Consider the following 25,141-nt stretch of genomic DNA (forward strand, 5'->3'; position numbering starts at 1 on the left):
TAATCATACACATTATTTTGTCATTAATAAAGGTTTCTCTCTCTCTCTGTATCTCTCGTAGTGAAGACCATGGACTAAAGGCTCAGAGCGCGAGAGCTTCCGTCAGTACATCACCCATAGGTAGATTACTGTCGCTGCACACGAATTCATGCACGTGTGCGGGAAATCGTTATCTGTACGAGGCGAAGGCTGCGCCGTGAGCGGTTTCGGGTGGACGGTGCGCGAACATTTTAGGTTCCGTTAGTATCCCGTCCCCGCGGTGTGCCAGTCCACCGACAAAAGGGTTTCAATGACCCTAGTCGCGCCAGAAATGACTGTGCAGCCCTGCCAGTATACGCAACGTCTCAGTGTTCGCTGTCGTTGCAGTCGGTAAGTGTCCTCGCCACTTCGTGACTGAGTTTGTCACGCTGCACAAACGCGGCTGTTCGCATCTGCGCTAAAAGCTGGCGCGGCCGTCGCATTTTACATATAGCCAATTCCATTTGACCCGCGCGACGTCGTAGAGATAGACAGTCTACAAAAATTACTACGTGTGCAAGAAGTAATTTTATTCAGAAAGATATATATACAAGATGCATCAACCACAATGCCTAGGATAAATATAACCTTAAAGTATACAGCCAGAAACTATGTATAGACCTAATGGCAGAAGATTTAATTCGGTATTCGAAAAGTAGGATAGCGAATTCTTTTGCAATGGATTAATGCAATATTTTGTCACACCCGAAGGAAATGAATTACATGTTTGTACAGATAAAAATAAATGTGCGGTTAAATTGGCCCAATTGGTTGAGAATCGGTAATAAGATGCTACTTAAGGTAGCAAAGCTAGTCGATGAAACGTGAGAACCTTAGGACGCGGAAACGAAATGGCAACTTTCCAGTGAGAAATTCAGATAATAAAATCATGAGAAAGCATTCGCAAATATCTTGCACAAAAAGTTCTGGCCGTAAGACGATGAGCTTGACTCTTCGTGTGAATGCAAATAAAGATGTTTTCTTTTTCTTTTCTTCTCCATTATTTTTTTACATCGTTAGTTTATCGCCATGCCTAACAACTCTGCTAGAACAAACTTTACCTCGTGCAGAACTATTTCCACATTAATATATTCGTAAAATGCTGAATTTCTTTCCCTAGACAACCGTATAATTGATTTGAAAGAAATTAGTTGAAGTCAAGTAGAAATTGGCAGTTATACTGCCTGTTTGCAGCATAACATAGATTCGAGGTGTGAAGATTTTAATAAGAAGTGCTGAAGAATTGTGGGAAATAAAACTGAAGGAGACATTTTTACAAATGCATAACTCTGCAACAAATACGCATATCGCCCTGCTCCACACTTTATTTGATGGAACATCAAAAGCGGGCAAATTTGTTACATAGGCTTGCAGTTGACGTGATGTTGTTGCCATGCTTACGATGGTTTTGAAAAATCTCTATCGGCAAATTAGTGGTATATGCTACAGAGCATTGCACAATACAGTGATTTTGTTCATTTTACATGTCTGAGTAGGTTCAGTTGTCCAAACTCTGATATCTTTTTTATTGATGATTTAGAGCGCTAAATCTAATAGAACAGATCTCTGATTTCTTAAATTTTATTTTGCAGTGTTCAACTTTTATCGTATAAAGAATATTAACCCAAATAACAATTTCACTCCAAGCAGTCAATATGCATGGCTCTTATATATAAATGCACCGCACTTCATCAAAACATACGTTGTGTTTGCCAAGAAAAACGATTTCTCCCTCCCCTTGTACAGTCAAGCCTCGTTATAACGAAGCCGTATATAACGAAATAATGGACCTGACGGTCGAAGCAAGTGAAATTATTATTAAAATCATCATATAGCTTCTGGCACAGTACGTGCAATAATGGATATAGCGAAGTAACTCAGGCTCTCTCTTCAACTTCGCTATATCGAGGTTTTACTGTATATAGATTGAGGCACCTGAAGTAAAGCTTCCCTTTAACGCATCTAACGACGCACAGTGTCGAGAAGGGTGATGAAGCACACATTTGAAAGTGAAGGCACGTATCGTTCTTGGGATGTTTCATCGTGAGCGACACTGTTGGTAAGGACATGAAGGTGTGAACAGAGTGAATGTGAGGAAACTATGAGAGTGTTCAGGGCTAACGCGTTCCGCTTGTGTCCGCAGTATCAGCTGCACGAAGCGTCTGCGGCGAGGTACGCCTTGTGTTCGGCGTGCTTCTGAGCCGCGGCGGCTCTCAGCAGTCGCGATCGTCTCCTGTGGTGCTTGAACCACAGCGCTGTGCAGGTGGCTGCTAAGCCTAACGTGGCGGTCGCAACGATGCAAACGATGACGGCGATCGTAGTCATCATGGGAGGCACCCTGGTTGTGCTTTCCGCCGTCGAGGTGCGCTCTGCACAGAATGTCCAGTGAAGAGTAGTGAATGGGCGCTGCCGGTTATGATTTCCGAGCATTGTGGCAAGAAAAACAGGCAATATGAATTGTAGTTGGCACTAGCCAAAATTACTTGCTTGTTTTGTTTCACATTAAACATTTCATACCAAGCAATATAGGTTGTCAGGATTCTCAGACGATCTTCACGACCGAACTCGACGGTTTCACCCCTCAAAGATGATGTTTTATTGTGAATCGAAAAATGGAAAATTAGAACTGGCACCGCCACTAGGATGTATCGTTCTTTTTGAAATGTTTGTCGCAGACTCAAGGAATCACTCCAAAAAAAAAAAATTTGGCTTTTATGATTCTCTGTTAAAATTCTCGAACGAATTCGACGGCCAGACGTCTTAGAAATTATGTTGTATCTACTACTTGTACTGCAATGCTACGTTGAGTGTTGTCTTTTATTACCGTAACACATTATCCCTCTCCCAGCTTAAGATAAATAAGCGGATGCCTTTCTTAAAGTAGACCTCTTGCAGCTATTCTAATTTTATCTACTTTCTGTTTTTTTTTTCGTCTGCACGCCAAATGTACAAGTACACAGCATTACTTAGACGCCACATTTCGACTCAGGGTTCATTCAAAGCTGTAGTTCTCAAGATTCGAACGCACGCAGGAACTTCCTAACACACGCACTGCCCATTAGTGAATGCTATCAGAATAGCGGGAGTTGTGTTTTTCAAACGTTGCCTTAAGACTTCCCGAGGTAAGTAAATATGTGCGTATATGATACGTGTGTTACAATGGTTGAGGAGACCTATTTTTAAACACTCATTGACTGTCCTGTTAACTGTCTTTTTGTGTAGTAAGTGTCCTACTGCGCATTTATGAATTTACTAAGTGTTACTTAAACTGTTATTCTTGCCCTTAGTGTTTTGTATTCTTCACTCCGTGCTAAAATTCCCCACTGTGGCGTTACCACCATCACCACAGGCGATGAGGGCCGCTGTTATCACCTCCACCGTACCTGAGTGTAGGGTAGCAAAATAGATCTCGTTTTTACATCGAATTTGTCTATGACTAGAATGTGGCCAACATTTTCTCATACCTGGGCCGATCCCGAAGATAGCGGAATGCCGGGCCAACCCTCAGTCCAAGTGAAGTAGTTGTTAAGCACTCCCCATACGTGGGCCGATCCCAAAGATAGTGTATTGTCGGGCCGATCCGCGGCGGAGGTGCAGTTCACCCTTAAGAGGCCCACATACACAGCTTCGCTGGTCGTCCTTATTCATAGAGTGGAATGGCACGTAGTCTTTTGTTGGAGATCAACTCAATGACAATCTCTTCTTCTATCTGTCTCACGTTGCCACTTTTTTTTTCGCGCCAGTACTCCATATTTGAATTTTTATCTGTTCCCACAACATATTTTTGTTAATCAAATGATGAATTGATCTCGCGTACCTTCCCGTTCTCTGACAGTCTGGGCAGGCGCCAGGGTCCTGACGTAAGTGGCGAACACGTTCGCTTCCGGTTCTAGCCGCGCCACCACCAGGTAGTCCGTGGCCGGTTTGAGACCCGTCAGGAACTGCGGGTCACCGCCGGCGCCAGTTGCGCTGCCAGACTGGGTCGCGACCCAGAAGCCCCGCACCGACCGGTTACCCGCCGTCGCATCGAACAGCTCGATGCGCAACCGGGCCTTCGCCGCTCCGTGGTCGTCGCTGCCGCTCGTGGCATGACCGCGTCGACGCGACACACACGTGACTGAGAACGACGTGTCCGTGTAGTTGCCCACCACGCATTCAAGGCTGGACGCTCGCTCGCCTGCGACATGGGTAGAAGCAATGGTAGATTGCTTATCAGAAGGGCACGCAAAAATTTTTATCACTGTGGGATGCTATTTTTTTTTGCGCCAGAAATGGTGCTGAGCTTAACTCGTGAGTGAGTGAGTGAATAAACTTTATTGTAGGTCCGGCGAGGACGCGGACTCGTCGCGCACCCGGCTAGTCCCACGTCGGGACCGGCAGGTCTAGCCCGCCGGCCCGGTCGCGGGCACGCTGGACGGCCAGGATTTGCTTTTCTAGAGCGGGGCTACGCAAAAGCGAGTCCCACTCCTCCTTGATGAACTTGGGGTATGTCGACCCACACTCCCACAGCATGTGCGCTAGAGTGGAGGTCTGCCCGCAGGAGGGGCAGGCGTCGTCGCGATACACGTCCGGGTAAGCCTCGTGGAGAACGGACAGACACGGATACGTACTGGTCTGCAGAAGCCTAAGCGAAACGGCTTGCGCCCTATTCAACTTGGGGTGAGGGGGTGGAAAGACCATTCTAGACATGTAGAAGAATTTAATAAGCTCGTTGTGAGTAGCGGGAGCGTCCCTGTGGCCGTAGGGAGGAGGGGAGGCGGTGCTTCTTGTAGAGGAAGCGTGGTCGGTGAGGTCACGCGCAGCCTCGTGAGCAGACTTCGTACTTCTTTGCGAAGATTAGAGTCCTGAGTGAGGTGTCACGAGTTCGCTGGTTAGTCCAGCGAACTCGTGATACCTCACTCGGGACTCTAATCTTCGCAAAGAAGTACGAAGCCAGATATTACGTAAGTGCTAAGCGGCCGTATACTTTATTTTTCAATATTCTGTTTTTGTTTCCTGAAAATGCAGTCGCAGGCAGGAAAGCAGCCAGAAAAGTACAAAAGTAGTCCTGTGGACATAGAAAAGCTATCTCGAACTTTGCTACACAAAGAGGGCGGGGTCACTAACGTAAGCGAGATATCAGGACTTTCGCGTTATTTTTGCGTATTTCTGCAAGGAAAACAGCTCCTACAACCTACTGCGTGCTTGTTTGTTCCCCATCATTGTCATCATTGTTCGTCATTGCTAAGGAATCACCCAGTGCTTAGCCGAAGTTTTCAAATTCCATTACATCGCGTGAGGTAATGGTGTGCCAGCTTCAACGGTCCGTCCTTGTTAAGGGTCTGTCCTTGTACTGCACACTCACTGCGTTGCCAAGCCATCACCCATAGCCAGAATGCTGTCACTCGAACTGTCGTACCTAATGATCTACCTTGATGTTTCTTGAAAACAATCATTAACGAATCGTTTGGTGAGTGCCACGCGTACTGCTGTGGACATAGGATAGGATTATGCTGATGATGACGACATCCTCCATGTTGTGGCAAAGAGTAGACATTTAGTGTCCTCTTTGCCACAACATAAAGGATGGCGTCATCATGTCATAATCATGATGCCGTCATCATTAGCGTCATCATATCCTATGGCCACAACAGTACGCGTAGCATTCACGAAACGGTGCTCTTGTATACACTTGCTTTCCTTCGCCGAGCCCTTCTATAATCCCAGCTGATATTCTGTTTTCATATTGCCGCTTAATAATATGCCGTTCTAGCCTGCACTGGCCATTTGCTTGGCGTCCATTCTGTCGCGCTATTAGACCACTAGCTTGCTCTTATGTGCATTAAATGACTTTCCGAACTTGACTTCTTTAAATTTAATATCAACTACTTCAGTTTGCTTTCCAATCCACACCGATCATTGCGCTACCCTTATCCATGCGTCGGACCGCGAGCTTTAGCTTCCGAAGCTTTTCTTTCTGTCCCCCATGTTACAGCTCCATAGGCTGGCGTTGGTTGTATGCACCTAATTATTTTGTATGCACCTAATGAGTTGTGCGTGACCTATGCGCTCCAGATCGTTACTTGGGAAATCTGCATTTGATGGAGATGCTTCTCAGTACTTCGTCTATATCTGTACGGGGTGTTCTGCTCTTTTGGTGACAGAAATTTTAAAGCTGCGCCGTAACATGTAGCATAATTCTATTTCTTCAAGTACAACGATCTCAGCTGTAGACATTATTTGCAAAATAAACAAATGAAAGCGAATTTTGACTAACTTATTTTGGCTAATTAACATGCAAACTTATTACATTGCGCCGCGTATTGCAATTTAGAAGTTGCATCTGGTAACTATTAAAGACATATCTACTTCGAAGCTAATCCTGAGAAACACACTAGTTACGAGGTGAGCAGGTTTGCAACGAAATGCATTGGTGTTCCAGTAAGTATTCAGCTTCAACGCATAAAAAGGCATTTTCGTAAAAAGTTAAATCGAACAATAGTGCATTTTTTACGGCAAGTTTGACTGCGCTTATCTCGAAATTGCTGCTAGTTTCGAAATTCGATCCAAGTGGATGTGCCCTGCGAAACCACTGGCTTCAATTCTTGAATTGCAAAATCTGCATTAGAGCACTTTTAGTTTAAAATTTGTTTAGTCGTAGTTTGTTATTTAGCCAATTACGCGTACTTATATTCAGAGTAAATAATAGATACCTCTTCCAGCATTCCAGCTCAATATGTAGACTTGTGCGAGATCCGACAGGTTAATTTTTTTAATTCTGTGAACTTGAAGCAAAACATCCGGTCTATTGTTCCACAGCTTCTTGGGATCCAGACAATGATTGTAAATTTCAAATTCTTATTCTCCTACCAGGCTATTCAGACTACCTTAGCAGTTGAGATGTTTCTTTTTTTCATGCCTGCTAATAACTCCTGTCGGATACATCCTCATTCCTCTGTTGCAATACATTTAGAGAGTTGCTGAGCAGGAAAATGTCATCTTCCACTCGCAGGTAGCTGAGGTGTTGCCCTTTGAGCCTCACAACCAATATACTTCCAAGTATGTGAGGTTAAATACTTATCTTTAGGCATGCAGTGACTAACATCTGAGAGACTGTGCTTCCTTGCTCGACACGTGATGCCTAATTGGCAAACATCGAAGATGCCAAGTAGATATTGATTTGATTCGATTAAAATCTTACGCCTCAATTGGAACCGGTGTCTGCAAGGCTCTCGCTGCGTGCCCACGCTATTTCTCGCCCAGCAGAGGAGCGTCGCGTGAAACAGGTGTGCGTCGACTTGCACTTCAAGCCGGTTCGAGTCCTGCACTTCCGGTGGCCGGTCTTCGAAGTCCGCCTCTTCGGCTCCGGTGGCGCCTTCTCTCCGCGTCACATGACGCCTCTTGCCGGTGTCGTCCTCGGCGATCCAGAAGAAGCGCAGCCCTTCGCTGGGATCCGCGCTCACGTCGCAGGTCACGTTCAGTGGTTCGTTTGGCCGCGCCGCTAGGAGCGTTTCGCTTCGTACGCCGCACCGGGGCGCGTCTGCAGCGAGAGATAACCAGTGAATGACGTTAGGCTTAGAAATACGTTGAGCTTGGCTGGTTGATACACATTCGCTTTCCATATCGCGGCGCAAACAAAACTACAAGAGGGACACAAAAAACAATAAACAAGCAAGCATTGGCTAACAACCGCTTGTTTTCTCTCTTTTTTTTTTATCCAGGAAACAACTTTTACACAAGAGCAGGCCTCTGCTTTAGGCATGCTCCACGCCCCCTTAAAGCTGCTTGTCACGAACAATGACCACCTGCGTTCTGAATGCGCTATTTCACTATCCAATAGTGTCATGGAAATTTGGCGTACGCATTTATCTTCATGTTGAGTTACAGCATAAGTTTCCGTAGTCTCCCCGGACTTGACATCTCTGTCGCAAAGCAAAGCGATGGAATCGCATGGAACGAAGGTTCGAACGCAAAGTTCCGGCGACGTGCTTTGGTCTTTAGGAACCACAAAGTTGCACATTCGGTAAAGGCGCCCCCTTGACATGAATCACCATGTACGGATGTTGCACTCAGCTTTTCTAGATCACTTCAGCACACTGTGCGCATTTAGGCGGAGCAGCGAGGCCGCTATGAGCCAGGCATTCTTTTGCGAAAATTGACCTGGACACCCCTTATCAGAGTACTTGTCTTAGGTCGCAGCATTTTCCCATTCGCCAGTGCTGGGGTGCGTGCCACACCTGAGCAAGTGTTCTTATTGGTCATTCAAAAAATATAAGAAGGCCCGAAACAAAGGTGACATACTTCACTCGAAGAAGTCAGAGTTCCTCCTACAGGGCAGTTCGGCGCGTAAGTTCTGGCGAGCTAGATCTGAGTAGACGAAAACTAAATTGCAAAGACGAGAGAGTGAGGAAATCGAAACCTAACACTCGCACAGGCAAATTACGCCTTTAATATACTTCTTCGGGCTAACTCAGCGAAAGGGTCAAATTGTTCATATACCTGATACAGCAAACACAGCAAGGTCGCATCGTCAACTTGGCATAACAACACAGTTTTTCTTTTTGTGTTGCTTTCCTTGTCAGTTTCTACGTAGGGCGCGTGAAGCGTGCTTAGCGATGCCGGTAAAGGGTGACGAATCATTGGGTCACCAAATATCATTCGGGACAATGGGCGCTATAGGCACGATAAACGAGGCAGATGCCACGACAATGGCCCACAGCGAACGTTACTTTACTCGAGAGTGAATGCCAGCCCCGAGGTTTCGGGCCTGCGGCTCAAAGCATCGGCGCACTCACGCCTGACGCGGACTTCCAGAGGGGCGCTCTCCACGCTCTCCCCGTCAGCAGTGGTTGCCGTGCAGGTGTACCGTCCGGTCTGGTCGACGGTCACACCTCGGACGACCAGGTAGCGCGAGGTGACCAGAGCGTCGGACGAGCCTTCGCCGCCGGCGAACCCCTTGATTTCGATCCCGTCGCGACGCCAAGTGACCTCTGTGACCTTGGAGGCAGCCAGCACCGAGCACTCCATGTACACGTCCGCGCCTTCGACGATGCGGCTGGCGTTGAGGCCCGCACCAAGCCTAATACTCACCTCCGTCTTGTCTGCACGACATTGCGTTTGGTCAGTTGAAGTACGTTGATTGATTCTATCTGCTTGGGTGACCGAGATATATAGCATTGAATTTCGAAGGTATAACGTCAAACAGGTACTGTATCCCTTCTTTGGAAGAACCGCGGGTGCAACAAAGAAGAAACGCGAGAAAGTTTAAACGTGAAGGGAGGGCGACGTCCGGTTTTCTCGATCACCCATGCAAGTGGCAAATAAGTATGGAATCATATAAATTTGAAATTACGGCTCGCCCTCGTAGCTCAGCGAATAGGGTGGTGCACTGCTGAGCATGAACTCGCAGATTCGATCCCGCTCGCGCCGGTCGCATTTTGATGGGAGCGGAATGAGAAAACGCTCGCGTTCCGGGCTTTTGGTGCATGTCAAAGAATACCGCTTAGTCAAAATTAATCCGGTGTTCATCAGCACGATCCCGATATCGTAGTTTTTCGCTCTTTCATCCGTTCCCCAGTGTAATGAGGAAACCGAGTTCTCCCGTGACCTGCCTGACTTTACCCTTTCTTCTCTCCCTCTCTCTCTCTACTCGTAATATCCGAATCCAGAATTTATAGAATGTACAATTATGTGGTTTAGTGTCCCAGACGTGGTAGACGGGAATAGGAAATTTTTGCCTACCTATGACTCTTTCAACAGGAATCTCAATCTAAGTGCACCAGCCACGGTTTCTGCCAGTCAGTCGGGGCGATGGCGTAGACGACGGCTGCCTATATTTTCCCTGACGAGGCCCAAAAGAGAATATCAATGGAATAGAATCTTTATCTTGTACCGGCAAAATTTCTTTGCTTTCTGTGAGCAAATATGCAGAAAAGGAGAAGCAAAGAAAAAAGAGACAAGTTTCTCATGCGTCGTGGTTCAAGAAAGTGGCACAAGGTGGTGCTTTCAGTGCTGCTGCTTCTAGTCCCAAAACGACTCGGCACATCGTAGGGAAATGTTAAGGTATTCTTCAGACGAGACCCGTAGGAGACGTCCACCTTATCGAAGAGATGCGATTCAAAGCTGATGGAAGCATTAACTGTTCATCAGTCGGGATAAGCAAGAGGCGTTTAGGGTATTAGGGGTAAACAGCAAAAAGAAAATGAGGAAGGACATTGATAAACTGGAATCGTTACAAACATAGATAACTTTGCAATGTAGAGATGGAGGTTTTAATGAAGAAAGAAAGGAGGATGGATAGAAAGACAAAGTGACATACTTCTATACGTGGGTGCATAATACGTATTAGCTTGAGCACTCTATCGCAGGGGATGCCAAAATGGATCATTTTCATCACTACCATACTGCTACCGCCTACGTCTTCGACATTTCGGGGCTTGGTAAACCGTCATACACGGTTTCACGGAAGTGCTCCTTCTCTCTAATGACGCGTTAATTTGTGCACTTTGTCACGTATATCAAGGACACTACTGTTTTCCAAGACACTTTTCTACTGGGCCTTTCACTTACGCGACATGTCCACTTTGAGGAAGCGGCTGAGCACGCCTCGGCTCTCGGGCAGGTTGCCGTTGGAGGCGCGGCACTCGAGCAGCCTGCCGTACTGGGCCGACGCCGGCAGCAGTAGCATGCTCGTGGTCATGTTGCCCTCGGTCACGCTTCGGCTAAAAGCCGGGTCCACCGCCGTGCCGTCCATAAACCACGTGACGTTTGCCGCCGGGCGGCTGCCAGTGGCTTCGCACTCGAAGCTCCTGGGCTTCGCGGGGAAGCGTTCGGAAGGCGCCACAGCCTCACTTTTTGCCACCTTGCCGTCCGCGGACAACGGAATGCCGATGACCGCATCCGCTGCGGCGGTCTTATTCGGTGGCTCGCGCTGTGTAGCTGTGCCGGGCAGGCCGATCCACCCTGAAGGGGCGTCAGTCTGCTGTGCGGGCCAGCTCCAGATGGTAACGGCCGTCGGTGCCACTGTAACGGAGAGAAAAAACGGATTGCAATTGAAGTTATTGCCACCCAGCTGCCCGCACCGTCAGCGTCATTAGCTGTATTACGAAGTGCACTGTGATCCACTGTCAAAGAGAACAGCCATTAAATATTTGATTGCAAGTTACAGCAGGAATATAAAAAGAAGGTATGGTGCCTACCTTTATTTCATAGATATATTTCATAGAAACTCAGCCTAATGGGTTTTAAATCATTTTTTTTCTCTCGACAAATTAGTGGAGTGATTGCCTTTATTTCCAGCTATGCGTTTTAAGAATATACCATACGCTAGATGAAACCTTGCAAAAGTTCGGATGGAGCAGGTGATATGTTCACCGCTACATCTGTCACCTGCTACTGCATGTAAGTGAATTCAATTCATGAACAGAAAGAACCAGGAAACAGTGTGAACGAGGCGGAGTACAGATAACGACACAGTATATATTTTAACTAATGCACACGCGATCGCCGTATGCATGTCCCGAGCACTAAGACTGCATGATGCATCTTGCGGCTTCCGTAGCATTGCTAAAATTAGAAGTTGGTGTCGCTTTGGGTTACCAACTTAAAGACGCTTTTTTTTTACTGTGCAGTACATAAAAAGACGTTTCTCCTTCTCGCAGCCGAAACCGCAGCGCTCACGACGTAGTGCAGCCATCGCGTTAAAATGGCTCATTCATCCATGCTCGCCAAGTGCAATTGTGGAGAGGCTCTGCCACAGTTCTCGCTTCAACGAACAACGCCAGACAATCAAGTGTCCCTTGGCCAGACTAGACGACTGGCCTTTTAACGAAGCAGAGATCTCGGCAGCGTGCTCTCACAGCACATCAACCAAGCCACGCGAGCTCTTGGACAATACTTGAAGGCGACAGACTTGAGAGCCGAGCATCAACCAAGCCACGCGAGCTGTTGTACAATACTTGAAGCGACAGACTTGAGAGCCGAGCACGCGCATAATTAGGGCACTTGCACTTTTACGCCCGTAGGGGTGCAAGCATGTGAGTTGTGGACAGTAAGGTACCCTTAGGTGTGCAAATCGGTTTACAGTGTAGGGCAAGACAGGGCAAAGTTTCGTTAATCTCTGCTTTTCCTTTTCTATCTCTCTCTTTACATCAAACAGTCATCATCAGCCTATATAAGTCTTCTGCAGGACGAAGGCCACTTCCAGCAATCTACAATTAGCCCTGTCTTATAAAATAGTAGTGTTCAAATAACGGAATGTAAATATTTAAAAAAAACGCAACTCTCAGGCAGTTTAGGCAATGCGCATCTCGAAAAAATAATATCGCGTGCAAAACTGGGGTGACTACGGGGGCAGGGGGGGGGGGGGGAGCAGGGGGAGGTGAAGGGGGGGGTGGACTGCATTGCCGAGAAATAGGGAATTTTTTCTGGCGCTGGTATGTAGGCTTGGTATTTGGACGTGCGCTGCATCTTGTCTCTGCAGTGTCAACCTGGATCTTGAGGCTGCCGAATATTATCTTTCTTTTTACCGAAGACACTATCTTTCCCGAGGTCTCCCGTAGACCTCAGTTTCACGGAAGCTACGCCATAGGTCGACACACGATTCAGTGCTGGACCGCGCACACGTGTCCAGTCGGCCTATGGGCGTTAAGCCATTTACACATATGCAGGCAACCGGCTGCGTTCCGTATGGAAGTGCGCAACGGAGCAACAAACGCTGCCTAAATAGCCTCACTGCAACCTCTACATGCGTTGAATCGCATCGTTACTTTAATAGATCGACTTCATTTGGCTCGTTTACGTACTTGGATGGGCTGGATCACCACCTGACGCCAACAAGCTGCTTGAGACGCACGAAATCTCGCGCGTGGTCTCGCGCGAGAGCTCTACAGGCACGTGGAAGTTTACAGGCTGTGATGGGTGGCGGCACTGCGTGGCGTTTCTCCTCCGCTAAATATTTTACGCTATTTTTTAGGCATCCCTTGAAAATCTAGTTTTATTTCATGCGTATGGTATCATCATCATCATCAGCCTGGTTACGCCCACTGCAGGGCAAAGGCCTCTCCCATACTTCTCCAGCTACCCCGGTCATGTACTAACTGTGGGCATGTTGACCCTCCAAACTTCCTAATGTCATCTGCCCACCTAACTTTCTGTCGCCCCCTGCTACGCTTCCCTTCCCTCGGAATCCAGTCCGTAACCCTTAATGACCATCGGTTATCTTCCCTCCTTATTACATGGTATGATATGGTAAAACTTTATTATGGCCCTTCGGAACACGCGTCACCATGCAGCGGGCCGTTCCCACGTCGATATATATTTTTTTTAAATTTCACATACAGTCGAACGTCTCTATAACCAAGTGTTTGGGCGATATACGAAATCATTCGTTATACAGGTCACTTGGTTGTAAAGGTAGCGCACCGCACCGCTCACAATAGAACCGGGACATAATTATACCTTCATTGTGCATGTCATTTAGTCGTCGAGGTGGTCGTTGCAGAGCCTATTGACTCGACTCGAAAATGCATTTTTGACTGCCTTCAGTAATCCCATGACAGTCAGAGGCATAGTGGGATTCAGAAGCCAAGTAGTCTTGAATTCTTTGTTCATTCCAGTAGGGGTTTTCAAACTTTTGTATACGTAACTTTATCATAATTATGCTTATTTATTTATTTATTTTATTTGTTTATTCGATGTTTCTGCCGGAGGATCAGTATTTATGGAGACGTACTCTTGATAAAGGCTGGTTCTCTGGCTCAGACGTCCATGAAAAATTGCGTCTCAATGGACCATGCTCTTTTCGTTTAAATAGGGTGCGCAGCCAACCAAAAAAATTATGGGGTTTTACGTGCCAAAACCACTTTATGATTATAAGGCACACCGTAGTGGAAGACTCTGGAAATTTCGACCACCTGGGGCTCTTTAACATGCACCTTAATCTAAGTACACGGGTGTTTTCGCATTTTGCCCCCATCGGAATGCGGCCGCCGTGGCCGGGAGTCGATCCCGCGACCTCGTGCTCTGCAGCCCAACACCATAGCCACTGAAGAACCACGGCGGGTGCAGCCAACAAAGACCCAGTATTATATGTATGCACAAACATAGATACTGAGTATCTTGATTTGGTGCAAAACTTTGTATTAGGTTCGGATCTACCAACGGGTATCAAAGACGTCAGCAACTGCTCGCCTAAGCAAATGCTCGGACGAGAACTGAGCATTACCGTGCCTCGGATCACTCGGCAATCGCTTATGGCCATACGTATGCAACGTCAAGCGCTACGGACGCGAACAACAGTTATTAATGTTCTCAGCAAGTCTGTGCCGCTCTTTTCCTAGCTGCCCCGCCGGTGCCAGAACAGCTCCCTCACGTACGCTTAGCGCCCTCGTGAAATATTTGCGTTTCCCGACGCCATCAGCGACGCCGTATCCACACCGATGACTGTTCTCGACGTTTCACGCATCGCGCACGAAGAAACCACGAAGAATAAGCTTTGCGCAGCAGAACACGCCTGTGAATATCCAACCACGGGCGCCGGACGTATAATGGGGCAACTAAACCACTCCCACGCGCGTGTTCAAATGTCTCTTCTTTTTATGTATATTCGCGTTTCGTTGATGGATACATGCATAAGGTACCGGGCTCGTTTCGCTGCGTCGAGGCAGGGCATAGTGTGAATCGCGGTCCTCGACGCCAAGTCGCAAACGAGGTGAATCTGTGCTTCAGGAAACCGACTCACGCTCCGAGGTAGCGTGGCAACCGCTAGAAAATTCGGAAACCGTAGCAGCACCGATGCACTTTCGGGGTTTGTCGCTGCCGGTGGATTGGGACTCGCTTCGCCACAACGTTCTCCCACAAAGGGTGAACCGCGAACGTGACTGGAACACGCGATGTTCTAAGGAAAGGGTGACGTTGCAAGGATGCCTCCAACTGTAGGACGCTATTTGCGAGCTGGCTTGATGGGTTCGAAGGGCGTAATCCGCAGTGCTTTAAGGGACAGGGTCTTTCAGCGCGGACACTTTACGACAGCCTTTAGACGTTTTTTGGGACAATTGCCAAAGTCCCGGGACCCTATAGTACGTACCTCGCACTCTCGGAAAGTCCGTGAGAAGGAGAAATTGGTAGTGCTACACTCATCATGGCAGTTAAAAAAATATATTACAGCGGGTCATTTAAGACCACGAGAAGGTAGAGGCAAGGCTGCTTGAACAGGCATTTTTTTCTGTTTGATGATTTCATTAATTTAATCTCGGAAATAAACATTTCTGGACGCGGACGCATAGACAGATCTCCACATGATTGGTTTAGTAACGTTGCTTCTTACGTAAGAAGAGAGATTAGATTGTGCGACCGACTGTGGCTCTGTCACAGAGAGCACTGTGTGCAGTTGTAAATCTCTTTGCGACATTGTAGGTAACCGTGTGGCGCTTTATGTGTTACAGAATCTGGCAGAGATGTTCTCAAATCGTTCCTTCTCTCTTCTTTTTTTTTCATCTTTTGTAATCCTGTTTCCTTGCCCCCAACTATATAGTAAAGCCAGCAGCAGATACTCTCGGGTCAAACAACTTGTCATTTATTTTTATTTCTCTCTCTCTCGAATCCTTTTTCAAAATATAAAAAAGCAAGCTATTTCTCATGCAGCGCAATATAAAGGGCTGGCTGACACATCTTCATTTACATCTTGTTTATATGTCGTTTTGTATCATATATCACGCCACACGTTTATGTCACGTTCAAATGTGTGATGGAGGCCTAGCTGTTTGAAGGACGCACCTTTTCTTGGTTTATATGTTGTGTAATATTGTGCTCTATAGCTTTTCTGCGCATGTAGAAGCTTCACTTTGTCCCCATCTTTCAGAAATATACCTTCAGTGATGGTAAGCGCTCGTGGTGCGTTCTCTCCCTTCCTTCTTTCTCTGGTTTTAGAGCTAAATGTTCGGCGTGAATCAATACCAACTTTTTCAGTCCATCCTCCTTATCAACAAATAGGTGGGTGAGTTTGCTAAACGTAATGACAGCTATGACGCGCCTAATAAGCGGCGACAGAAGAATAGAACAAGAGTGACAAACACAAAGCTCAGGAGTCCGGCTGATTTATGAGATTGCATCGTTTCCCGTTACTCACTGTATAGATCGAGAAGCACCGTGGCCGATCCGGGTAGCGAGACGTTGCTGGCGGCGAGGCAGGTGATGTTCGTGTGCAGATCGTGGCGACTCAAGGGGCCCACGGTGACTAGGTTCTTCCAGCCACCGTCGGATGTCGCCACTGTTCCGCGGGCCGTCCTCAGCTGCGTGCCGTTCTGGTACCACGTGATCGTGACGTCGTGATCGCCTGAAAAAAAAAAGTCACGTGACCTGGCGATCGGAAACCGCTGCGTACGTTGGACGAAAGCGACGCTAATCATTTGAAGACAGGAACAAAACGGCCTTTTGAAGGTCGAGATTGTGTAAAGTAAATACAGCCTGCACTGGCCTCTCAGTAGCTAAGGTGTTGTCAGCACAAAGTGGTGGCTGCGACACGCGGCCATGGCAGGCGCATTTAGATGGCGGCGAAATGCCAGAAAATACGCGCACTTACTTAAATGTATGTGCACGTTACAAAAGCCCAGGCGGTCAAAGCTATTGCGCAGCACCTCATCTACACCGCCTCTCGTAGAGCGTTGCGTCAACTTGGGATGTTAAGCCCCAGGAATGGGTCAGTCAGTTAACCATAAAGGGAACAGGATAGCACGAGGGAAGATCATGCGTAGGTTCCTCAGTACAAGATTGAAGCTTGCCCTGCCCGTGTTGTCCTCATTTGCGTGCACACAGCACTGCGATTCAAAAACCTCATGCCTGCTTTCAAGGATTGCAGCACTTGTTCTCAAGGTCGCAGATTAATGAGTTACTGCATGCTTACCGAGATCTGTCGTTTGTCGCAACTATGTGTGTCGTCTCGATGCGCTACTTATTATCAGACTGGAGGCCACCCGCTAGTCCCTCGGCTGTACAAGACTGCTGGAGACACCATCGCTTTAGTTTACCGAGTAATTGTTACTATAGCTCGTCCATTATTTCATGTTAAGGTACAAACAAGCACAGGCCTGCCAAATCCACAACAGCGTTGGGGAGAAGGGAGCAACAGTGCATAGGGAACTACATGAGAGCACAGCTTACAAATAAAATATCACCAGGCAAGAATGTGAGCGTAAACTGGGTAATAAAACTCTTAATTATTAATGAGGTTGTGTAACAATGTCTACTCATGGGCCGTTTATTTTGGGCACTGTAAGGTGCGTTCAATATGAGCTTACCTTTTTTTTAATCTTCACTTAGCGTTATAGTACGTGCAGGTTTCGTTCACAAAAAGCTTGGAACTATAAAGAACATGCAGTATATGTTAAACGGCCAGGGTAGCTACTCGATATTATGCCACTTCTGTTATTTTTACAATTTTGTATTCCTATTTTTTTTTCTATTTGTGGAGCTAAGACAAATCAAGATAAAATTTATTTTCTAACGCATTCTCTCCGCACTAACCCACCAATAACGCACCAGAAAAGACTCGTAGAGGTAATCAATACGCAGGAAACTGGGGTACGGAGGCGTCAAATAACAGCAGAGCTGCTCGCTGTCTTAACAAAAGTCTTCATCGGAAGTCTGTCGCGTCGCTGTAGGCTTTTTGATTTGCTCAATAGGCGTTCTGTTTCACTAGAACCGAACGCAATTCATCTTCCTTTTTTTGCCAGGTTCTAGGCAACCAAACCCTTACTCCACATTCCATCAGCGAATAATTCAAACACGGTTAGTCGCGTACTAAGGAAGGGTGCGCATCTGCAGGCTGTACCTACACGTTTCAATTTCGCAGGTGAGTCGCACGGCCTCTCCCTCAGCGTACGGTCCAGCCACGTCCTTGATCGTTGCGCCCCTGGCGTCTTTGATGAGAGGCGGGCATGCCTGCGCTGTTGAAAATGTCGAACCACACCAATTGCAGTAAGTCAGTCAGCTTCAATATATATATATATATATAGTTGCCGCTCTTCTGTCTTCCTTCTGGGCCCCTTCTCTATTGTGCCTCCCGCCACCCGATTCAACTTGCCCTCTCTCCCGCTACAACGGCAGCCCACGCACTGGTGCTGCGGAGCGACCGTTTTCTCCCTCCTTGCCTCGGGTGCACGGGAACCTAGCTGCCGCTACTTCCCGCCCCCCTCACTCTCCGACTCACGTCTCCCTCCTCCTGTGTGCGTTTTTTTCCTTTTTTTTTCTTTCTTCTTCTTTCCTTTTTCTTTCTTTTTCCCTTTTTTTTTTCCTCACTGACCTCCCTGCTCTACATACATGTGACTCCGCCTTCCTCTTGCCCTGCATAGCTGCCAAAGGCCGCTGTAAATCTGCCAAGGCGCCGAAAATCAATCACTGTCAAAACTGTTCCTCTCGGTTTGATGTATGTAAGAATGACCGGGCACCCGGTCTGGTGTCTTCACTACCAGGGCCGAACTGCCATTTTTTTGTAAACCCTGATGAAGATCGGTCCACCGATCGAAACTGTCGCAATTAAATACTTGTTCTGTTTACCTTGTAGCACTACTCAAGTTCTTTACGTTTGAAAGGTAGCCTGAAGAATCCCTCTTTGCCTACTATATATATATATATATATATATATATATATATATATATATATATATATATATATATATATATATATATATATCTATATATATATATATATATATATATATATATACGATTGGGCGGCTATGATCTTAACCGTTCGTGAACGTGCTGAATATTTGTCGCGTCATGTCCGTGGCTTAGCCACTGGACTAGTTATGTTGTTCTCTTAAAGAGGACAGAAAACAACTGCGATAACAATGATGTCTATGGCTACAGCAACAACACACGTCCTAAATACACTTTCTTTTCTGACTGAGGCGACTACAGTTTTATTTTTTATCAACGGAATAAGAAAGAATTAGGCTATTAAATACCTGTCGACTGTTTCTAAACCAAAATTTACCTTGCAAGCGTGGCTGCCTTCTTTCATCGGCTTAGGTTTCGTCGTGTAATTACACTTGGCTGGAGAAAAGTACAAGAGATCACAACTATAAGCGGAAGATGAGCTAATACGTGGCCTAACGAAAACCGCAGCAAAACGCCTGTAGCAAGCAAGTTCCATATATAGCAAGCCACACTTTTGTACCACCGCGTAATATTCTAATGACATAAAACAGACAAACTCAAGTGATGGAGCTCCTCAGTCCATGCCGCGTGAATGGCACGAAGCTGCATTTTTTTTTTTTTTTTGTAAAGACGGCGCGCGCTGCCTTGCCATTATTCGTGGCAATGAGGATCGGCATATCTCTCGAGTATCCGGAACGGCATAATTACCCGGAAGACACATCTGTATAAAATGAGTTTCTGATTGGTCTCTGGTAGAATGCCACCTTTGACGTGTACGAAAGTATTATTCAGAAGTTTCTTTTTTTTTTCTGTTTTAGTGCCCGCCCAATGACAGGAAGATTTGTATAACCTCTCGCCATATATTTTTTACATATTGTAGGCTCTAACTACTTTATAGATCGGCCAGAAAATACTCAGGCCGAGCACGCTGTAGATGATGGAAAGCATTACATCCGGGTCATTAGCAGTCCTTCATATGCGACGGTTTTCCGTTACCCGTGGAGTAGCAGCAGCATTGCTGCGTTAAGTATCTCACTGCGTTTTCATCTATCCGTTCAGAATTTTTCGCATAGGTAAAGTAAATCGTAATTTTCCAGGTTGGGTGATCGCTTCCGCTTGAGCGCAGTGTGATCAGTATCGTCTGATGAAGAATTCAACAGTATCGAGCAGCCGCTATAAAATTCTACGACATCAGGATTAGCCTATTGCGGGAATATTTTTCAAGATGGCGTCGGCACCCGCCTTTGGCTCACACGCCAAAACTTCAATGGTGTAGCCAAAAAAACTAATGAATAAATGAATGAATGAATGTATTATTCACTAATTGGTTAATACCAAACTGTTTTGTTTTGTTGAGGAATTACTTAAGATATTCGTGGATGCACCCAGTACATTTTCAATTAAAAGTGGGCATCTATAGCTTTTATGGCGTTCTTTTAAAAGGTACACTATTGCACAACAGTCAACGGAACGCAGGATTTGCAGGAGAAAAAAAACGAATGTTTGTGAAGCCAGGGCATATATCCGCGTATTGAAAGTGTGAAGCTCGAGCAATTATTGCGACATGCACAGTGATGCAATAAATCAGGTTTGTCACATTTTGACACCGCAAAAAAATCGTATTTGTATTAGAGCCTGTGTCCCGGACGCTTTCGTGGCCCACCGCACGCGTCTCATATGTAGGGTTCGCCTGTTTGTTGACGCCTGTTACCATAGCAACACCGGACTACATTTAGGTTCAACTTATGACATGTGAATCATATTACGTGGAGACAAGCGCAGCTCAATAACAGGCGCAAGTGACAAAACGATCACACTGAAACGTATTAATTTACTTCCATATGAAAGCACAGTTAAATATCGGATATTTGCTTACCCATGATGACAAAACGGCCAACTCGTATGCAAAGAGGTCGCAAGACAAATACGATAAACGCGGATGCCAGTAGACAAATGAACCGATGAAAATGATAATGTGTTTTCCGCGTGGTATAATCATGCCAATTTTTCGATTAATCTCCCAGGACAATAAGCCCACGCTGAAGAATCCGATATTCACATTATTGAAAGCACGCTGTCGCCGCAGGTTCAACGAAGATGTGTTGTAAAAACAGGTTTAAAGCAGTATCAGGATTTGTCGCTCAACTCTGTGAACTTTAAATATTTTATCAGCGTGTTTCCTGAGCGTGTGCTTTCGAGGCTGTATCAAACACGAAAGGGAACTTTGAATAAAATTGTTCTGGTATGGCAAAATTCTATTTACTATGTGTGGCAAATTTTTGTTCCGTTTTCCGCAGGACAAATTTGCCTTTCATCTGACGTTCGGGTACATCACATTGCATGGTTTTATGCACGTTCTTTAGAGTTACTAAAGGAAGAAAATATATGTAGCTGTTTTAATGAGATTATCCATGGATCAAGTATTTATTTGTTTTGGTTAAGAGAATGAAAGCTGTCGCCTATCATTATTTATATAGTGAGTTTCGTATTGTATGTGCTGTTTTTAGGAACACTGGTATGCATAAATGCATTTTGGCAGGCCGTGTAACCCAATAACCGACCTAGTTTGTTGACCCAATAGCAGTGCGTCAAGTGGAAAAGGCGCACAATCGAGCGTGGCAGATAATCGTTTAAATCAAATATGTTGGGAGGTCTGCGTTTGTAGGGTGGATTGGTTAATAGGGCTCTGTTCTGGGGCAGTTGGTAATTGCTATACGGAAGGTAAAAATCCTCTCAACAACTCTCAGCAATTTCTTGTTGAGAGAAATAAATGTTGCATGCGAGGAACACAAGTCACTCTACGTGAACTGAAAAAAAAGATAGAATAATAAAGCTAAAGAAGAACGTGATTCGCTATCCAAAGCTCGGCTTAGAACTGCAGTTTATATGGTTTAATTACTCATGTGAATAGCTCCAGACTGGCCTACGGCAAAAACGAGGCGTCTTTTATGTTTCCTGTGTACTTACCATATTTCTTCACCAAGCAATCAGTATGAGCGGGAGGGAATAAAATACTGTTCCCATTTCAGCAGAGAAGGAAAGCCGTGTTATCGACAGATTTTTGTAATGCAACGTTATGCTCTCTGTGTCGTTCCGATTTTATCTTTAGTACTTTGGAAATGCAATATTACGCTCCGTCGTCCTTACTGTGTCCTAAATTTGCGGTGAATGCGATGGGGTAACCGTAGCCGATCGATTAGCGACGTCTTAAGTCCCACGGCTCCATCAAAGCTATGATAGACGTTATTGTTCCATTGTTGGGCTTATGTTGCTACACTGAATGTCGTTTATTGAGCACGGAAGGCCTTATTGTTATTTGAATGCGTCCCTCTTTGAATGCAACCACATCCTCACCGAAGTCGCTCCATCGGGATGCCTGGTGCTCGACACGTCAACGTCAAATCCATGTATCTACAACCGCGCACTCGGAACCGCAAATTCACTGCCGCGTATTCGCGACCGCAGATTAACGGCAGCGGATTGGGAGCGGCTGCCGAAGCAGTAATATCACAGAGTCGGCGCGCGACCATGTTCGCCCGTGTCGACAGCACCGGCTGCTTTCGGAGCAGAGAATCCTGGAATGCCGGCGTGTAATGACGATCCTACCGGAAATCGTTGAAGGGGCTACTGAAATTTCTACGTTCGAGTGGTCTGCCAGATAGGCTTGGGTACATAGTTACAAGCGTATCTTACCCCCTATTTCTTTTCTCGAACGTTTGCTTTCTTTCTAGACTATTATTTCCCTCTTTCATTTTACCTTTGCCGGTCCCCAGTTTAGGTTAGCAAACAGCAAGCTTCGCTTTCTGTTAGCCTCCCGGCCTTTTCCCAATGCATTTTTGTCTCCCACGCTGAGATCTCATACAGCGTGTACGCGTGAGGATTTCGCACAGGCAAAACAACCATAAAAACTGTTTCTTTAGTACGCACGTGTCAAACATTCTTACAAAACGGATGCTTTAGAAAAACGGAGGCATCCAAGGGATGGGACTTGTTATAGTCGACACCGGAAGAACTCCCTGCACAGAACAGGATGACGACGTCTCCTGTAAAATGCTTTCACCGCACGTCCCCGACTGGGCTTCTGCCTCGCGATATAAATCTGTGTCTCTTTCTATGCCTGCCTGCTTGCCTATACACGTGTCTTTCGACGGCGAACAGCCCCGCCACCGTTTGCACCTTTCACGGGAGCACGGCCGAAGCCACAGCGATAAATTCCACTTTGACAGCATCGATTATTCTGACAGATGACGTCGTGTAAAAAAAGATCAACCACAGCAGTGGATACTCTCGGTGCGGGTTTTAATATATCTTCGCCTTCCGAAGCCCTATTATTCATCTCGCGGTTTTCGCTTGCACGGCTTCAAGGCGCGGCGCTGAAAAAAAATAAGGAAGTCTCCGTGTAACCCACGGCTTCGTTTGTCAGAGAAACGATGCGATTTTCTTCGGTGAATAAACACGGCCGAAGGTTGCGCAGTTTGTTCCCAACGGGAGGTTGTGGGCTTAGAGGAACATTTCAATAAGCGTGCAGAGTATGAGAGAGAGCTGGAGCTGAAGACAATATCAGAGTGGCGTTTGAGCGAATCAGGCTGTTTGCCTTCGCTGAAATACTGCGCTCGGTTGTTTTGCTGTACTACGCAGTAAATATGTGTGGTGCAGGATGGCGAGACAGAGAACTTGCGTGGATTTACTTTGCGTCAAATGTCCCTGTATGTTCTAGAGAATAGGTTGTACTGTGGTCAGTAATTTCATTGTGGTAGCTTTTGTGATAGCGGGATAGAGGCTGGGTGGACTTTCCTACAGAACTTATTATTCCTTGCCTTTCGGTGAAGACGTGCAGTCATCGCTTAAAAAGCTGTGCTAATTAACTATGCATTGTACTGTGCTGTATGTTCATAGACCTTGCGCGTACTGCGAGAGCTAAAACTAGTGTTGCCTTATTTAGGATATAATATCTAGGTGTATCTATGACGGGGCCAGTTTACTTATATACTGATTGACTGACTGACTGGCTGACTCATTCATTCACTCACTCACTCCGTTCGTTCGTTCGTTCGTTCGTTCGTTCGTTCGTTCGTTCGTTCGTTCGTTCGTTCGTTCGTTCGTTCGTTTTGTTCGTTTTGTTCGTTTTGTTCGTTTTGTTCGTTTTGTTCGTTTTGTTCGGTTCGTTCGTTCGTTCGTTCGTTCGTTGCGGCATCAGAAATGCTGGTAACAAATGTCTCTGGCTGCTCCACAATGGGAAGTTTTGTATAAATGAAAGGGTGAGGAAAAAGAGAACGAATTTCATTTTTCATTTATTGAACCCTCTGGGCCAAAGGCATTAAAGAGGGGAGTGGTTACAAAACAAAAATACATAAATATATACAATGCATATTACAGAACAAGTATTATCATCCTCGTGTTATACAATGTTAGCTAGTGAAGAATGAAAATGCTGGTTATCAATTATGTCGACGATATCTGCGGGAAGGCGGTTCCATTCACGTGATGTACGAGGCAAGAAAGACTGAAATGCAGTTTTAGTGTTACATGTTTCAATGCGAACTTTGTGACGATGATCAATGCGATTTGACACGTATCTGGGTGAAGAAACGAGGGAATCGCGTAGCATGGGGTGATGGTACAGTTTTTGAAAAACGCTCAAACGAATTGTCTGCCGGCGGGATGCTAAAAGAGGTAAAGAAAGATTAGCTTTCATGCTTGTTACACTTGCGGTACGGTTAAAGTTGGACAGCATAAAACGAGCAGCATTATTTTGAACCAGCCCAAGTAAAGTTATCAGTTTTTCATGACGCGGATCCCACATCGCGGCGGCATATTCCAGATTAGGACGTATTAGTGTTTTATGAAGCAATTATTTCAAAGAAGATGGATTTTTGGAAAAGTTACGTCGCACGTAGCCCAACATGCGGTTAGCTTTGTTAGTAATGTACTCAATATGGTGCGTCCAATTAAGGTCAGCAGAAATATGAACACCCAGGTATTTATATGAAGTAACCGCTTCTAACGCAACGTTATTTAGGTAGTACACAGGCGGAGAGTTGGCACTTCTTGATATTCGCGTAATTTTGCACTTATTAGTATTAAGTTCCATAAGCCATTCATTACTCCAAAGAGAAATGTTAGAGAGGTCACGCTGAAGAATGTTGGCATCGTTGGGGGATTTTATTTTGCGGAAAACAACACAGTCGTCAGTAAACAAAACAATGTTAGATGATACAATGGAAGAGATATCATTGATGTAACAATTCTTGCATTTGTTACGCTATTCGCTACAGCACGCCCAGTAGTTAGCGAAGACTTCCCTCACCGAAGTGTTACCTAAACATACCGCGCACTGTATAGATACGGAGGCCTTGTCTTCGGCACCCTATTATTGCGGCCGGTTGACATTATGACGGATGCCATAACTACAAAATATTCATTTAATTATGTGCTCAGAATATGGTTTAATTATTACTGTAGGAAACACGCTTTGTTTTCACGTGCA

At 45.9% G+C, this 25,141-nt stretch overlaps 2 protein-coding genes across 2 annotated transcripts in view; both read right to left on the reverse strand.

Moving 5' to 3' along the window:
* Positions 1–527: 527 nt before the first annotated feature.
* Positions 528–17,756, reverse strand: LOC126527522 (uncharacterized). The gene is made up of 7 exons (XM_072284505.1): positions 17,750–17,756; positions 16,124–16,330; positions 10,567–11,019; positions 8,793–9,098; positions 7,199–7,537; positions 3,836–4,195; positions 528–2,387 (listed from the first exon to the last, which is right to left on the reverse strand). Exons 1-7 carry the CDS (start codon positions 17,754–17,756, stop codon positions 2,164–2,166), a joined length of 1,896 nt encoding a protein of 631 aa, XP_072140606.1. The 3' UTR covers positions 528–2,163.
* LOC140213154 (uncharacterized) overlaps positions 17,741–25,141 on the reverse strand; it is an 81,038-nt gene continuing 73,637 nt past the window's right edge. Inside the window, exon 3 of the mRNA XM_072284322.1 lies at positions 17,741–17,939. Coding sequence (XP_072140423.1) covers positions 17,794–17,939 — 146 coding nt within the window. The 3' untranslated portion in view covers positions 17,741–17,793. The remainder of the gene's footprint in view (positions 17,940–25,141) is intronic.

The sequence above is a fragment of the Dermacentor andersoni genome, chromosome 9, assembly GCF_023375885.2.
Source record: "Dermacentor andersoni chromosome 9, qqDerAnde1_hic_scaffold, whole genome shotgun sequence".
In the NCBI taxonomy this organism is placed as follows: Eukaryota; Metazoa; Arthropoda; class Arachnida; order Ixodida; family Ixodidae; genus Dermacentor; species Dermacentor andersoni.

Bases quoted from the DNA above. Each gene is read 5' to 3' on its own strand.
- LOC126527522 (XM_072284505.1), bottom strand. The intron at 11,020-16,123 runs GTGAGTAACGGG...TCTCCGTTACAG, and splicing joins GGTGCTTCTCGATCTATACA to TGGCACCGACGGCCGTTACC. The intron at 7,538-8,792 runs GTGAGTGCGCCG...CTCTCGCTGCAG, and splicing joins TCTGGAAGTCCGCGTCAGGC to ACGCGCCCCGGTGCGGCGTA.